This window comes from Topomyia yanbarensis, chromosome 3 (assembly GCF_030247195.1).
Source record: "Topomyia yanbarensis strain Yona2022 chromosome 3, ASM3024719v1, whole genome shotgun sequence".
NCBI lineage: Eukaryota > Metazoa > Arthropoda > Insecta > Diptera > Culicidae > Topomyia > Topomyia yanbarensis.
Genome location: NC_080672.1, coordinates 293,366,480 through 293,384,310, shown reverse-complemented (window position 1 = coordinate 293,384,310; position 17,831 = coordinate 293,366,480). Strand labels below are relative to the sequence as shown.

General features: G+C 39.5%; 1 protein-coding gene and 1 long non-coding RNA gene across 2 annotated transcripts; both read right to left on the bottom strand.

Moving 5' to 3' along the window:
• Positions 1 to 1,767: 1,767 nt before the first annotated feature.
• On the bottom strand, positions 1,768 to 3,948 carry LOC131687998 (uncharacterized). Its single transcript, XM_058972122.1, has one exon. The coding sequence runs from the start codon at positions 3,946 to 3,948 to the stop codon at positions 1,768 to 1,770; it is 2,181 nt and encodes a 726-aa protein (XP_058828105.1).
• Positions 3,949 to 8,481: 4,533 nt separating this feature from the next.
• On the bottom strand, positions 8,482 to 17,432 carry LOC131691575 (uncharacterized). Its single transcript, XR_009305804.1, has 3 exons — positions 17,149 to 17,432; positions 16,177 to 16,494; positions 8,482 to 9,311 (listed from the first exon to the last, which is right to left on the bottom strand). It is a non-coding gene; the product is annotated as an uncharacterized LOC131691575 (long non-coding RNA).
• Between the last annotated feature and the right edge of the window lie 399 nt (positions 17,433 to 17,831).

Genomic DNA, 17,831 nt, shown 5'->3' with positions numbered 1-17,831 from the left:
CGAAGCTTGTGTATACGAACCAGTAACGCAAAGCTTCGCGCTTTGAAAGTATTCGAACATAGGTTCGGTTCGAATATTTCCTGCCCTGTATACATCACACGAAATCTCGTCTCTTCGGTCACCGGGACGCATATTCGCCACCAGTCGTGCGGAAGCCCTTAGTCCCTCCATCACAGTCGAGTCCATCCAGCCAGCAACCAGCAGCCGTCCCGGTCCTGTGGTGGAGTTGGGATCTTCCACAAACCTGCAGCAGGAAAGTATAATGCATCTGTGAGCTCTTCCTTGTTTCAAAGCCCTTCGATTTCCAGCCTTGGCCAACGACGAGATAAGCTGCTCCCGAGTAACACCAGTTGTTGACTAGCAGTTTCAGCAACATAATTCGTTACATAAAGGTATATGGAAACCATTATTGCGCTGGTTTAGCAACCCAAAAAGCGCACGTGTAAAAGCCTTTGCTTATGCAACTAATCGCTGTCGTTGCTTGTTACAAGTGCTGCTTGGGCTATTATACTACCAAAACGTAGGTGGTATCAACTCAACCGTTGCGTTGAGGAATATCGCCTTGCAGTCTCCGATAAGAGTTTTGACATCACCGTCTTTGTCGAAACGTGGTTAAACGATGATACGTTTTCTAGTCAGGTGTTCGGTACTGGATATGCCCAAAATCTACTGGAGGTTGTGTATTAGTAGCAGTTAGTCACAGTTTGAAGGCACGAGTTGTCGAGAAAGCTTGCTGGGATTGTCTCGAGCAGGTATGGACGATAATCGAGCTTGGTGACCGTAAGTTATACTTGTGTGCGTTGTACGTCCCACCCGATCGAACCCGTGACATCGAATATGTTGACACACGCTGCAGCTCAGTTTTTACTATCCTCGAACATGGTAAATCGACGACGACGAGATCATCGTACTAGGAAATTTCAATCTTCCCAGTATTTCGTGGGGATCTTCCCGCAATGGATTTCTTTACCCGAATTCTGATCACTCCGTTCTGCACTCAGGGGCGGTAAGGTTTCTTGACAGCTACAGCTCAGCGACGTTACTGCAAATTAATTTTATTGCCAACGAGACTAACCGTCATCTTGATCTTTGTTTTGTGAGCGATCAGGTTTCTGCTACATAAGTAGTTGATCGCGCTGGATCTTAATATTGCCGGTTTCCCAAAGGTTTTTCTTAGTGCCTATAGCTTGCAGCGAATCAGAGCTATGGTTCACTTGGGCAACAAAGTATTTACACAGGTGTCAACACTTTTCGCGGATTTTACAGCACCTTCACCACTCTATAAGCTACATGGATCGAGAAACTGATAGCGGGATCACGGGTCTTCGGAGAGAAAGATATATACACTATTTCGGTATCGAACTAATCTGCGGGTTTCGCGGTTGTTGCCTTTTGCTTGCTTCCCGTTGGATTGTTTATTAGTACTGATTTTGCTTACATTACTAGGATACACAATGATACTTTACATTTAGATTAGGGTGACTAAAAACATACGATTTAAAAATACACTCAAGAATTAGGACAAAATACATTTAGGTTGAATTCAGAAAATTTAAAGAATTTGGCGCAAACATTCCGGCCACCTTGAAACAGTTGTTTCAACGAATCTTCATCATCTCGACGATCACCGATTCCTCCTTGGCAACGAGTAAAACCACATATATACTGTTGTAGATGATTATATCGTTGCACCAGGAACACACGGACGGTAGTACAGCTGATAGCTTTTTCCTTTCCTATTGAGCATCGAGCAGTTGGAATGCTGCTCTACATGGGGTGTTGGAGGGTGCTTTCAGAGAAATTGTTGTATCGACGACTTGGAGGCGATTCCATTGGTGAATAGTAGGTTATGACATTTTCTCGGTGAGGACGATTGAAAAGCATTTCGTGGTTGCAAAGGACACTGTGTGGTATTCGATACTCTTTAACCTTCGACCTAACGGTATGTGGATGACACGAAAGAGGCGGAACGTAAGCAGTGGTGGTGGAGCATAACGGAACGAATAGTGGTACGACAGTACGAGCAGTATCGGTGTTAGCAATCGTATCATATTCCTGGAGAGATATTTGCATAGAAGTGTTCGTCGCAGATACTAAACATACTGGATTATTTTCAGCGACTGCGTTGTTCATTCCTCCAGAAACAGTCCATCCAAGCAAAGTTTCGACGAGCATTGGAAGACCGTCTCCTAAGGACAGTCTCCGTCCTGTGTGCAAACTCTGGTATAGTTCACCACCAATTATGAGATCGATTCCACCAGGTGTATGGAATTGCGGGTCTGCTAATGTTACTTCTGGAATCTTCCATGCTGCGACGTCTACCGGAACGCTGGGCAACTTCAAACTTGGTTGTGCAACAAGCATAAAATTGAGTGTCGTGGAGAACGGCAGTGAAACGGCTTTTATTGTTGCGGTAAGCTGTCGGTTGATATTAATTACATGCCCAACTCCTGCAACAGCAATTTCTATAGGGGAGCTTGGTCCCAGTCGGTCTGCTAGGCTGTAGGACATAAAGTTCGATGTTGATCCTGAGTCCAGCAGAGCCCGTGCGATATGTACCTTTCCGAAATGATCAACAACGTGAAGGGTAACAGTTTCTAGGAAAATGCAACCGTTTCTGCGGGGATCCACGCTGCTCAGTCCAGAGGATGTGGATGGTTGAGGGTGTATCTCAGATGATCCTTCAACAGAAGCAACGAGGTCGGTATCGGAAGTATGGAGCAGTGAGTGGTGCCTTTCGTTACAATGGCGACAAGAAAACTTGGAATTACACCTTCTGCTTATATGTCCCGGAGACAGACAGTTCCAGCATAGTCTTCGTGTGGACACCAATTCGCAACGCTGAGCAACGGGCATTTGATAAAACGCTGAGCATTGGTAGATAGAATGTCGTTCGGAGCAGACGACACATCCTACATCATTATTCTGCGTGTCTTGACCACTTACAAGAGCTGGTTGGATGGAAACAGCAGCATTTGAAGCCATTTTTGAAATTTGCAGTTTGCCAGCCCCCGTTGAACAGGACTGAATACGGTGGTGCATATCTAAAGCGACAGATTCCAAAATTCGGACTCGTTGGTATAAGAATTCTACGAGCTCTTCATAAGTCACCTTTTCTTTATTGCACATTTTCTCTTCAAAACACTGCAGGGTTGTGGAATCCAGTTTGTAGGACAAAATGCTAGTGAGTGGAGTGTCCCACTGATTAACGGGTTCGCCTAGCTTAGCAAGTGCCTTGACATGTCGATGGAAGTCATCAGCCAATGTATGCAGGTCTTGTGCAGACTCCGAATGGAAGGAGGGAAGATCGTACAAAGCGCGAAACAGTTGGCGCTTTAACAATCTGCGATTGTCGTATCTTCTCAGGAGCGTCTCCCAAGCTATACCATAGTTATCGGCTATAACATCAGTGCTCTCGAATGGCTTTTTAGCTTCTCCTTCTAATGATTGCAGTAAGTACTGGAGCTTCACAACTGCGGGAATCTCAGCATTAACGTGTATCATCGATTGGAACGTGTCTCGGTAGGTCATCCAACGGGAAAAGTCACCATTAAATTTTGGGAGATCAATCTTCGGTAGACGTAAGTGATGGTTTGTAGCAGGTGGTACGGTATTGGAATTTGCAGAACTGTTGAGTGCTAACTCATGAGCATCAACAGAACGTTTCGACAGAAGAAACCCTTTGGCAACACAATATCGTTCTTCGAAATCTATACGTTCCATGAAGCGGGCGTCCAACGATTCTTGTTTTTCATTTTTCTCTATTTCGGCCTGAGCCTCCAAGAAATTTTGATATGTGCGGTCCAGAACATCGATGCGCACTGAGATCTGGACCTGGTCTCGATCATCTAAGTACTCGTTGATAAATTTCTCCACCAACTCACACGTGACATAACAACCTTTGCGTTGTATAACTCTTTCGACTACAATTTTCTCGCCTTTGGACATTCTGATTAAGTACTGGGTCGAAAAACAAACACGACGCAGATGCAACACTTGTCACAAACCTCACCGATGATTCAACTGGCTTTCATGAACGGAAGATTATATTTTGACCACTTGCTTCGCGATTTATCCAAACGTGCATTCACTCACCGCAATTATATCTCATGAATCATCTCAACACTAGCACGTTTTACTGCCTAATCGACTGGAGCACATCACACACAGATAATTTGCGTTATCTTCTACACTTTGCCGCTTCGCACTAGGGAACGTTGCTGTTCAACTATCACACGTACTTGTTGCACAGAAAGATGCCGTCTTTTATCATAGGAGCACCGTTCAGTTTTGTCCCAAAGCAATGCAGTGTAACAATCAATCTGTTTATCGATTGATACGCCAAATACACACTCACAACTCTGACTCAGGATATCCTTGGCATCCGGTTCGAAGGACCAAATGATCGCGCTGGATCTTAATATTGCCGGTTTCCCAAAGGTTTTTCTTAGTGCCTATAGCTTGCAGCGAATCAGAGCTATGGTTCACTTGGGCAACAAAGTATTTACACAGGTGTCAACACTTTTCGCGGATTTTACAGCACCTTCACCACTCTATAAGCTACATGGATCGAGAAACTGATAGCGGGATCACGGGTCTTCGGAGAGAAAGATATATACACTATTTCGGTATCGAACTAATCTGCGGGTTTCGCGGTTGTTGCCTTTTGCTTGCTTCCCGTTGGATTGTTTATTAGTACTGATTTTGCTTACATTACTAGGATACACAATGATACTTTACATTTAGATTAGGGTGACTCAAAACATACGATTTAAAAATACACTCAAGAATTAGGACAAAATACATTTAGGTTGAATTCAGAAAATTTAAAGAATTTGGCGCAAACAGTAGTGATGGCTCCCTCTCCTGTGAAACCAGTTGCACATCATTCTCCATTGATCGCCACGATAGATCGCATCCCGGCGTATGATTTCGATGTTTCTCCGGTACTCTTTTCCTACGATTTCCATAAAGCTGATCATCGCAGTAACGCTATCTTTTTCTTCACCCTCGATTGGCTAAATACCCTGGACCCAGAAGATGTTGATGGCGCAGTTCAAACATTTTCCAACGTTTTAAATTGTGTAAATGACAGGCACGTCCCAAAGAAAGTTCATAATCAACAAACCGGCCCTCCTTGGTAAATGAGCACGATTCGACGGCGAAAGTCAATTAAGAGAGCTGCTCTGCGGAGGTTTACTAAATATCGCACAATCCCACTTAGAAACTATTTCGCCAGTCTCAACCATACTTATAAAAGAGCCAGTCAAGATTATTTCTTTCGATATCAGCAAAACATTCAGCGCAATTTCAAGTTACACCCTAAACGTTTCTGTAAATATGTATGTGGATGAACAGCGCAAGGAATCTGGATTGCCGTCGTCTATGACTTTCAATGGCTGCGCTGCTACCACATCCCAAGATATGTGCAGACTCTTTTCGGAGAAATTCGCGAATATGTTTACTGATGAGACCTTAAGGATGCACAGAGAAAGCGTAAAATTCGCAAACGAAAACAGCAGTTTTTTTCCACACCGTATGTCAGATCTTCATAAAAATCAATCAGCAGTACTGTAACATTCTACATACGCTGATTGATTTTTATGAAGATCTGACATACGGTGTGGAAAAAAACTGCTTTTTTCGTTTGCGAATTTTACCCTTTCTCTGTGCAACCTTAACGGTTGATCAAATTGAACTCTCTGTTAGTTCAGTTCCGGCCGTGACCCAAGTAGCAATTTTTGTTTCAGTAACTATTTCATAACCAGTTGGTAACAAAAAATAGGTGCTGTTGCAACTGATATCTAACTTCCTGCGCGACCCAAAAAGCGCAGTTTTTAGCCGATTTTCAACATAATTATGATAGAGCAAAACTGTAAAAACTAGTTCCCGTTTTGTTGCAATAACGATTCGAGAATAGCTTAATGAAATTATATTATTGTCAATATGTTGAATGTAGATCGCAACAAGATTACTTAATGATACCTTTTTGTCGTTCATCTGGACTGTCAATCGCAACTGAAAAGTAACATATTTTCATGCAAATAGTTAAGGTTATGTTACCAATGGAAATGATAATGAAGACCAAGTCAAAATACAAGTTGATTATTTAAATATGTAGCCAGTCTTCATATCAAAAATTGCCAATGAAGCATCAAATTTTGCTGCGCATTAGAGTCTATCGAGTGATATTTTATTCCACTTCTTATTATTTCACGCGCTCTTGGTGAAACCAAATTATAAATAGTATTTAAAAACAATTTTTCAAGGGGAAAAACGAATCATATTAGAAATTCAATGTTATTAAAAAATAATAAAATAATAAATAAAACACACATTAATCATAAATCAGAAACATACATTGCTTTAACGGTAGACTTTTATACATGTTCGCGAGCCGGTTGAGGTTTTATTTCCAATACAATAGAAAATGATGCATATAAGCAACATGGCTTTCAAGCCATCCATGGCCAAATTTAGGATGTGATTTTGGTGAATACGAAACAATACGCTTTCGAACAAATTTATGACAATGAGCAAAGATTTTTATTTGTAAACAACTATTATTCCAGCATACGTTTTGTCTCCATCGAACAATTTTCAGTTCACAACAAAATATACCTTTCCTTAATATGACCCTGTGCTATACTATTCTTGCTGAAAACGGTCTAGTCGTATTCTTGTCATGCGGCACGTATCAGGCACATGCCATCGTTATACCTTGAATCACAAACGCACACGTATTTATGAAAGGCATTTGCTACACTGAATTGACCAATTCATAGTTCAACAAAATAATAATTAAGTTGTATTTTTGTTTGTATTACGTTGCGGAAATTCACCGATAACACTTCATATTTTACAGGCATCGAACTGTACGGTGGCGTCAACTATAACATGTTCGGTGTATCGAAAAAATGTAAACATGTGACATGAATAATTTTAACGAAATCTTTCTATTGCCGCAGTAATAGCATTAACACCAATAGTTGAACTATTGGGTTATACTCCTATGCGAAGCACAGGGAAATATTATTATAAGAGACAATAAAAATAAACTATTTCCACTAAAATCGTCCTACAATCCGGGACCCGACTGTTTCCATTCAGTACTTTTGAAAAGGCACATCGAAGTTTTAGTGGCTCCGCTTGTTCACATCTTTAGAACTCTATTACCAGTGGCATTTTTCCATCTTGCTGGAAGTCCGCGAACATGGTTCCAGTCCTTAAAAAAAGGAAATAAGCGAGACGTCAACAACTACCGCGGAATCACTTCACCAAGCGTTGAACCTTTATATAACAGATCGAGAAATTGTGATTGTCCTTGGAGATTATCAGGCACCCACATTTATTTCACCGTCAGGAGTACCCCAGAGAAGCTATTTGGGACCGTTGATATTTCTGGTTTACTTCAACGACGTTCATCTAGCTCTGAAAACTCCACGTCTGTTCTTCGCAGATGATCTCAAGATGTTTCTACTCATCCGCTCTACTGTAGATTGCAGATTACTCCAACGCGAGTTTGAAACATTCGCTGATTGGTTTAGCATGAATCGCATGTGTGTAAATCCGAAGAAGTGTTCGGTGATCTCATTCTCACGAAAAAAGACCCGATTTGTTTTAACTACCGTCTACCAGAGGTGCATAAGAAAACCAACCGGTACTTACATTCACTGGTATGGTGCTCAAAGTCTCAACACGTGTAAACGAGTGATCCCTATCGTGTGCGGTTTTGATTTCGTTCACACGGTAAACGAACTCACAACCTCGACCGAGTGTCGGTTTTGAAAACCAAACCATGTGACTTAGCACCGTTTACATGTGTGCACGAGTTTCAACTCGTGTTAATGTATTCTAAACAGCGGTATCGGTTCGACTTTAGAAAACCGAACCTGGTTTTTCTATACGCGGTGGTTCGGTTGAAAGAAGAGGCAGTAAATTCATGTGCAGTGCTGCCGAATAAACAACTGAACAACTGAATTGAATAAGGTTAGTTGTTGAGAGTCGATGGGGCAATATCGAAATGTTAGGTTCTGGGCGATTGTTAACGTTCCACGATTGATGTTCGTTACCATATTAAGAACCAAGATGACCGTCACGAAATTCAAAAAGTAGATATGATTGATTTGAGAAAGTCGTTGATGTTAATGTAAAAATGTTGAAATTGAAATTAATGACATCAAAGAAATTAATAAAAACAATGACATCAATAAAATCAATGCGATCAATGCAATCAATGTAATCAATCAAATCAATGAAATTAATGCAATCAATACAATCAATGAAAACAATGAATTCTATGAAATCAATCAAATTGAAAACGATCAATAAAATCAATCAAATCATTGAAATCAATGAAACCAATTAAACCTAAAAATATGCAGTAATTAAAATTCCAAGGTACTAACCTTTCAAAGGAATCACGAAGATGGATGATTAAATCTAAGGTGATCGATGTAAAAAGAAATCTTTATTTATTTTAAGTTACATGTTTTGTTATATTTATGCAGTTCCACATATTATTAAGAATTGATTTTTGATTAATGAAACATGTCTATTTCAAAATGTTCGACAAATTTTTATCGTTCAGCTTTACTGTTCTGTCTGTTAAGATTAGTGACATCGAACTAAAAGAACGCTCCACTGACACCTGCGTACATGGGACGGCTAATGCCACCTGAGCCAAGGCGTACAGCTCCGGCTCACATTTTTTCAAACCTTCCCAATAAATGAGGACGTTTTGGGTAGAATTGGCGAAAGTTGTTTCAATTTTTTTGCAATTGTTTGCTTCTTCTCATTTACAGTTGCTGTTTTTGCAGTTAGCATTTCCTCAACTCTCGTTGCTGAAGCTGTTGATGTAGAGGGGAGCGTTAAAGGTATTGATGTAGGTTCCGTGACTGTCTGCTTCACCTTTTCCCATAACTGCAACAAATGTTCAAAGTGCTGTGGCCTTTGCTTCTTCCGATAAGAAATCTGTTCCAGAGTAGTTTAGCCTTGTGCCCATGTAGATGGCTGCAAGGTAGGGTTTGTTTTCAAAGAGTGCTCGTTGGCGATCCTTCATAGTCTCCACCAAAGTACTCGCCATATTTGATCCACTCTCTTCGTGCTGAAGAATGCATTTCAAGCCAAATAAAAACTAAGTCACCCATTACCAATGATTCCTCCTGTAGTCTTTTCGTAGCTATGAAGGCCGCTTTAAACACCGACGCAAATTCTTTCGAAAATTTCCAAAGATCATTGCTCATTGCAATGTCTTCATTTTCGTCCATCAGCTCCCTTAGGAAAATTTCATGCTGCTCAAAGTATTGAACCTTAACAGAAATGGATAAAAAATAGACAATTATTAGAGAGTATTCTTTATTGAACAAAAAGTAAGGGGAAGGGATTTTTGAGAGACCAAAATTGTTGCAAAAAAATTTCGGATAAGGTGGATAGAAAAAATCCAAAAATGAAACAAGATAATGAAAAAGGATCTGACGTCAATAAGTCGGGAATATTAAAGAAAAACTACCATATGACTTACCATTAAATGCGACGAACTCCATCGCGTATCATTATCTAGAATCGCTATAGGATATTTGCCCATCTCAATTATTTTTCGGTATTTTTTCAGTCGGAAAGATTTTGCCACCTCGCAAATACGGGAGTTTTGATTTTACCTTTAATTTTTTAATTGCGTCGTGTACCGCCAATTGAAGGGTATCCCGAGCAAAGTCGAACATCAAAATTACAACAAGTAGAAATCATATTTTGATAATAGCATCAAATTGAAATCTTATTTTGCTATCAGTTTTAGATTTTTTAAATATGACATCAAATTTTGATCCTATTTTGCTATCCTTCTTTCTTAGAAGAATTTTCTATGTTTTTTTTTCTTTGGTGAAACATCAAAGTGAATACATATTTTGTTATAAAAAAAAATCAACATCTCGATGAGCTTTCAATTTACTCTCACTGATAGCAGAATTAGTTTTCTGTTTGATGTCATAGGACAATTTTGCTGCTCTCCATTTTGATCTTTTAACCGTTAAAACGACAACAACCTGAGTAATCATTTGCCGAACATCACAACATCAAGTTTAGTTTTCAATTTGTTGTCAGACTCTGCTCGGGATGGGCTACACATCGCACGCTTTGAATTAATGCTTCGGATACCGCAAGAAATCGCCTTTCACTTTCGTCCTCTGCTTCGTCCTCATCCTCGTCGCCGTAATTTTCTTCGGCGTGCGGTTCGCTTTCTGCATATTGTGCACTTTCTGGATCAACTACATTCAACGATGCATTTTCTTGATCAAGAAGGTCGGAAATATTTACAGCTTCTCTGGTATGTACAGAAGGACCCAACGCATCATCATCGTCCCAGACTATCTCACCACCATAATTTCCTTCCATATATTGTCGATCGTTTAACAGTCTAACAGCTTTTAAAAAGTTTGAACCATTATCCGTAGTTACGGTGTAGATTTGGTCAACTGATATCTCAAATTTAGCCAATATCTTTAATACTCCTTCCTTGATCAGGTCAGCCGTATGTGTTCCTTGTACCTCAATTAATCCAATCGTCCGGATTGTAATTTGTCCGATTTTTATTATCTGAATGAGAACTCCTAAAATATGACGACCGTTTCTGGTTGCCATGTCCATTTTTAAGCAGATCAATTGTCCTCTTAGCTCATCTCGAATGTTTTTTTCAAATCGATCTGCCGCCCGGTCAAACCATTCGGAATTTGATTCGGAATTCTGAATGGAGTCTGTATGGATTCCAAATCAAATGCAACAACCGATTCTGAGTCGGAATCGGTTGTTGCATTTGATTTGGAATCCATGACTCCATTCAAAAATCCGAACCGGTTCCGGAATGAGTTTAACTGGGCGTTTCTGCCACCTTTACCGGAATTACCTTTTTATTCATCTGTGAAATTTTAAGACCCTTTTCAATTTGTCTTATCAAGTCTGACATCCATGGCTGCTTAAACACACGATATGGTAACCCATAAATAGTTACCATCTTGACACAGCATTCGTCAAAGAACGACTCGTTCATAGGCAAGACGGATACAGGTGTGCACATTGTTTTCTGTGTGTGAGTGCGGTTGTCATTTTTCTTCGATGAAGCCGAAAAAACAAGAGGAAATTAAGAAGAAAAGCACAAATAGTTGACGTGGCGGGCCCTTCTGTTGCCATAAGTTTTGTTTCGGTTTGGTCATAGTTAATTTAATCGGTTTTTTTCGAGGTAAAATGTGTTCATAAAAGTTCTAATCGATAGATCCGAAGTGAAGCTCGGCCTTTTCTCACTTTTCATCGTGCGCCAAAGAATCAGGATGCTCGTTCGGATGTTGATGTTTACTTCAAGGGCCCCGGCCGCCATGCTTAATTTTGCAAGTATAATACTAATACACTCAAAAGTGTCAAATGTTCCCACCTTTCTCTCCATCTTGGTTCATAGGTATTGAGATAGTTTTCATCTTGCGATTGGGGCTCTTCACATTTATAGGTTCGTCAAGAACTTCCGGATGAATGCGTTGCAGATGTCTTTTCAAATTAGCCCGCACATCTGCAAGCAGTTTTCGGCCGCAATGGTTACACTCAGGTGGAGCATTTTCCGAACGGCGAAAATGCTGCTCGAGCATTTTGTTGTACTCTTCGACCTGTTGAGATCTTCCGGATGGCATATCGATCAAGCAAGCTTTAATAGAAAAACACATACGCTCAGAAGTAATTATAAAACTTTTACTTTCACTTGAGCGGACTTTGTACAACCTACACGGGTGTCGGATAATCAACTGCACTGTATAAACGTTCACTGTCAAAAGAGACCAGCTCTATGTATTTCGTTATATTTATGCTGCATAGCTCGACTTATCGAACCATGCACGCTAAATACTTGTCACCCTTAATTGGGTGTATATGTTCGATTTCGAACATTACACACTTATCTTTGTTTAACCTCTTGAAGGTATATAATTATCGGAAGCGTTACATAACAGCTCTTCCCTCTTAAAATCTTAATATAAAAATATCGAAAAGAATTGACATTGATCAATTCTATTTAATTCAAAACTTTATAATCAATCATAAATAAAATTTTTATCCTTCTTCCTTAATTTAATCCGTTTCGATCGCCTAATAGGCGGTGAGACAAATTCACTTTTTCTCTTATTGCCCCTTCTTATTTCTTCGTCCGGGAAACCGCGGAAGTCTTCTTCTCCCTCGTCGATCTCGGCCGCCGTCCCTGGCATTTGCACAGGGAAATGTACGTTCGGCCGCATAACTGGGTCCGCATTAACGGCTCTAAGCTGACTTCTGTGTGCGCTGACCTTGACGCTGCCAATTTCCACCTGTGAAATATTTTTAGAAAGTTGTCTTAGAAAAGTAACTTTAATCCATCGTGCAAGGTTATGAGGATTGTGGTTTTTGTACCACATTTCATCCCCTGCCATCAGATTATCCAAAGGATCTGCTACCTTAGCCGCAGATTTGTCCTCTGTGACAATCACATCATTTGGTACTTCCTGTGGTACATGCTGTGTTAATTGAGTTAAATTGTGTTTATAAGACTTTTTTGGGTTAATTAGGTCAATTAGTGTTTTTCGTGAAAAGGAGAAAATCTTTTCTGATGGAAATTGTCCATCACTTGTCGAACAGTTACGAAAATTAAACAAAAACAAATTTATTTGGTCTTCCAAATCTAACTCACAAACTTCTGGTTCAAGTAAGAACCTTTTTAAAACCTCTTTAACTATCCTTACTAGTCTCTCCGCCTGGCCATTACTAGCAGGATTATACGGAGGACTTTTGAGAACTTTAATACCTTGCTTCTTCAGAAAAGTAATAAAAGTATATGAGTTGAAAGGAGGACCACCGTCTGAAACTAAAACATCAGGCAACCCAAAGCGAGCAAAACATGCTACTAACTATTTAAGAACTCTACCTGTGTCTGTACCCTTTTTCATCCACTCTATTTCCACCCACTTTGAGAAACTATCCACCATTAGGAGGAAAGTGTGGTGCTGGAAATGAAACAAATCTGTATGCACGCGACTGAAAGGCCTTGTAGTAGGAATCCATTTGGATTTAATGTTTTGTTTTGGTACTATCGCCATACCATTGCATGCATCACATCTTGCGACAAACTTTTCAATATCTCCATTTATACCAAACCAATATACAAATCGTCTCGCAAGTTGCTTCATTTTGACTATGCCCCCATGGTTGGCATGTAAAAGTTTTAATAGCTCGCTTTGTAAACAGTGCGGCACTACTACCCTGTCCTGATAAAGTAAGCACTCGTCACATAACTCGAAATCATGCTGATTGGAAAATATGCTGGCATAGCGCTTGTCAATACGTTTAGGCCAACCTTGTTTCATATAGGCTATAATCTGTTGCAGAAATTCATCATTCTTTGTCGCTGAAGCAATCCTGCGATAATCAATTGGTAACTCTTGCCCAAAATTGATACTTTTAATATATTCTTTATCGTATTCTTTTGGAACCATCTGCTCCAATGGGAACCTCGAACAGAAATCCGCGTTTCCCATTTGAGTAGATGGTCTATATTTTATTTCAAAATTATAAATGGAGAGTTCTAATATGTATCGTTGTAATCTGGTTACATAAATTGAATGTTTGCCCTCTCTCCCAAATATTCCTACTAGGGGTTTATGATCTGTGTATACATAAAAAAATTTCCATAAAGGAACTTGTGAAACTTTTTAATCGTGGGCACCAAAGCTAGAGCTTCTAAATGTAAAATTGGGTAATTCTTTTGGGCTGAGTTTAGAGAAAATGAAGTAAGACAAATCGGTTTTTCAACCTCGTTAATAAAATGAGCAATTACTCCACCCAAACCATATTCTGAAGCATCACAAACTATCACTATAGGCTTTGTAGGGTCATAAAACTCTAAAATATTTGCCTTTAACAAAGATTGTTTGCTTTCTTCAAAAGCTTTGTTGCAATTGTCATCCTAAATAAACTTTACGTTATTCTTCAGAAGATTGTATAAGAAATACAACTTCGAAGATAGATGAGGAATGAATTTGTTATAATAATTTAAGTCCCAAAAACGATTTCAGCTCAGTCACATTTTTTGGAATTTTAGCACATTGAATTGTGGCAATTTTATCAGAACAAGGCATTAACCCGTTTTTACTAATGATATGCCCTAGATATGGAAGCTCTGTAACAAAAAATTTACATTTGTCAAAATTTATTTTAATATTTGCCTCAGCAAGTCTTTTTAAAACTTCAAAAAGCTTCTGTTTACAATCTTCCACATTTTTAGCCGCAATTAGCACATCGTCAAAATAGCAATATACATAATCTAAACCTTTCAAAACCTGGTCCATTACCTGCTGGAAAATGGACACACTAGATGATGCCCCCTGTGGCAACCTGTTGTAAGTAAATAAACCCTTAACTGTATTTATAACTATGAATTTTCTTGATCTTTTCGAAAGAGACAGTTGGGTATATGCACCTTCCAAATCTAAAGCACAAAAAACCTTACAACTTGCCAAACCAGCAAATAAATCTTGAGCTGTGGGTAACGGATAGGTATTTGGGACGATAACTTTATTTACAGAAACCTTGCAATCTATCACAAGTCTGATTTCATTGTTCTTTTTAGCAACTACAATTACTGGAGACGCCCACTCACTAGTTTGGATTGGGGTAATTACTTTTTCCCTCTCCAGTTTATCTGAATATTCTAAAACTCTATCCCTTAACCGATAGAGAACGTCATACGCTTTTTTTAAAAATCGGCCTCTCTGATTTCAGATCCAAGTCTGCTGCTTCGTATCCCAAAATTGGCATAGAGAAATCTTTTTTAAATAAATGACCATATTTTTGTTTAATTTCAGCGACAATATTATCACTGTTGTTATCAGTCACACTGTTTACCGATAAAAAATCTGAGAAAAATATTCTCCAGTTTGGGATGAAAGCATCCAACCATGGTCTGCCAAAAAGAGGAATAAAATTATTTGTGCAATTTAGCACTAAAAGCTTCAAAATATTTTGTTTTCCCCTAAAGTCAACCCTGACTTTAACCTCTCCGACTATAACAAGTTTAGCACCATTGACAACTATCAATTGCTTAGAGGATTTATGTAAAGGAATATCAAATTGCGCAAAATACTGTGTTTTACTAATTACAGAAACGGAGGAAACACAGTCAACCTCCATTTCCAAACTTTTATCTTCAACTCGTACCTTCACCAAACATGGTTCATTTAATTTGTCAATAGAAGTAACATTCATGCATTCTAATCCTAAGTTACCTTCGTCCATATCATCGGTATCGGAGTCCTCAGTGCGCATCCTGTTCATCAGCTCCGCTATGTCTGCCTGATTGCTTCCTGATGTCCCTGGCTTCATTTGTTCAACTTATTTAACTGCGTCTTTTTTTTAAATTTTTCAGTTTAAAGCATCTCTTTTTGAGATGACCTTTAACTCCGCAAAAATCGCAATGTCTATTCTCAAAAGCTTCACGAAAATCTGCAGGTTTAAAATTGCTGTGCTGTTTCCACCGACCGTGTTGGTGAAATTTATTGAACCTGAAAGCCTTTTGTCCAGGTTGGGAGAACTGACGCGGCCTGAAACCCAGCCTATCCCTTACTGGAATCCTACCATCTTTCCTAGGGGATATTGCTTTATTTGCATTGTATACAGCTGCTAGCTTACTCATTGCCCTCCCCATCGGCTGCCCGTTGGACAACGAAACTAGCTTATGAATAGAATATGGCTCAGCAGATAAACCCTGCGCATGGCTTTTCGCCGCCTCCCAGGTTTGAATAACTTTTCCAGCTGCCTCAAGGGTTTGCTCAGCCTCGCTCAGAATACGCTGTTTAAGCATCATATCCCTCAAACCAGCCAGCAACCGATCCCGGATGGCTGTTTCCTTAAAGGCTCCGTAATTACAGAGTTCGGCCTGCAGCTTGAGCGCTAGCAAAAAGTCTTCAACCGACTCGTCAGCGTTTTGAGTGCGCTGGTTGAAGGATATTATCTGGCAAACTAAATACTGGCAACACTGACGGTATGTAATCAAACACAAAAGAAATTCACTATTTCGGATTAAAATATTTGTATAGTAAAGTACGGGCAAAAGTTATTGAAATAATAAAAAAACAAATTACCCCGTTCAAATAAAAAAATAGGGAAAAAACTCACCGATCAACTTCAATCGCAGTAGATTACCGTGGATTTGCTCCGACAAATTTTGTATAAAAATCCTTCCGTCGACACTGCACCGGATATCACTGGATGGTTGACGATCAACACTAATCGTACTGGGTTATACCGTCAATTGCCTCCGGCAAATTTGGTATGAAAATTCCGTTCTTCGTATAAGTACCGGATGCTACTGGATGGCCGTTTTTGTCCGTCGATCCAACCGCAAAGGTTTATATCAAAATTAGCTACGCCGGCCAATAAAAAAACTTCCAGCACTATTATTGCTAGCGGTCGACCGCGTACCTAAAACCTTCACTAGCCAATCAAAAAAATCGACGTCAACATTTCATAAGGCATTATCTACAATATGCTCATGTTGAGAAAATGGCGTCTGAAAAATTACATCGTACTTTATATTCCCATTTATGAACTGGAGCTTGATTTAAGGACCAAACAACTCAATGCCGTGTTAAATTAACCATTTTTTCCGAATAATATAACAGATTTATTAAAAAAATTGTATTTTGAACGTTTTTTGTAGATAAATGTTTTGGTCCCTTTTGAAACATCGTACTGGTTTTGTGCCCTCTCCCATAATCCCTTTTCGGCGAGACGTTAGCTTATAGTGCGTGCGGGTGAGCCCTTTTGTTTACAGCAAATGATTATGTGACGTTTATTTTTTCCCTTTCTTGGTGTTGCGATGTTTTTGTTCCCTTTTCAAGTATAGTCTTTTTCATTAAGAAAAGGGCCCATAAACAAATTTTTCCGTTTTGTTGTTTGGTGTTTATGAGCCGTTAATTTGTGAGGGGAAGTGAAAGGGAACATAAGCAAAACAAGTTATTTTGCTTATGTGCCTTTTCAATAATCCATTATTTCCCCAACAGCCAGGTTTCATAATCGGCTTATTTAAGGTATGTATAAAGCTTTGTTAGTGTCCATTTGAAGTAAGTATTAACCGGAATTGTTTACGTTTTGTTTATCGGCCCATTTGAAATGTTCTCGTCGAAATAAGCACTGCACACCGGGTTCTAACTTCCACGTCGCCACTATAAAACTTTTACTTTCACTTGAGCGGACTTTGTACAACCTACACGGGTTTCGGATAATCAACTGCACTGTATGAACGTTCACTGTCAAAAGAGACCAGCTCTATGTACTTCGTTATATTTATGCTGCATAGCTCGACTTATCGAGCCATGCACGCTAATTACTTGTCACCCTTAATTGGGTGTACATGTTCGATTTCGAACATTACACACTTTTCTTTGTTTAACCTCTTGAAGGTATATAATTATCGAAAGCGTTACATAACAGTAATATGCAGTTCATGCGAGAACAACAGAATCCTTGATCTTTGTTTTTCGAGCAAATCTACGCGCCAAAAATTACCGCAGCACCGTTCCCCTGGTAAAGATTGTTAGACACCACCCTCCCCTGCACATAGTGCTTGAAACGTTTCGTGTGAAGCATGACTGCAATGTTTCTGACACCGTCAGCTATAACTTTAGAAAAGCCGACTATAATAGCATTATTGACTTCCTGTCGAATATCCACTGGACTGAAATTATCGACAATGATGATGTCAACGTTGCAGTGCAATGTTATGAGGTATGCTATCGATCGCTATGTACCCAAAAAAAGTGGCCTTCAAA

What these genes read in the sequence shown, in the direction of transcription:
- LOC131687998 (XM_058972122.1), bottom strand. Translation starts at nt 3,948, where the DNA reads ATGTCCAAAGGCGAGAAAATTGTAGTCGAAAGAGTTATACAACGCAAA.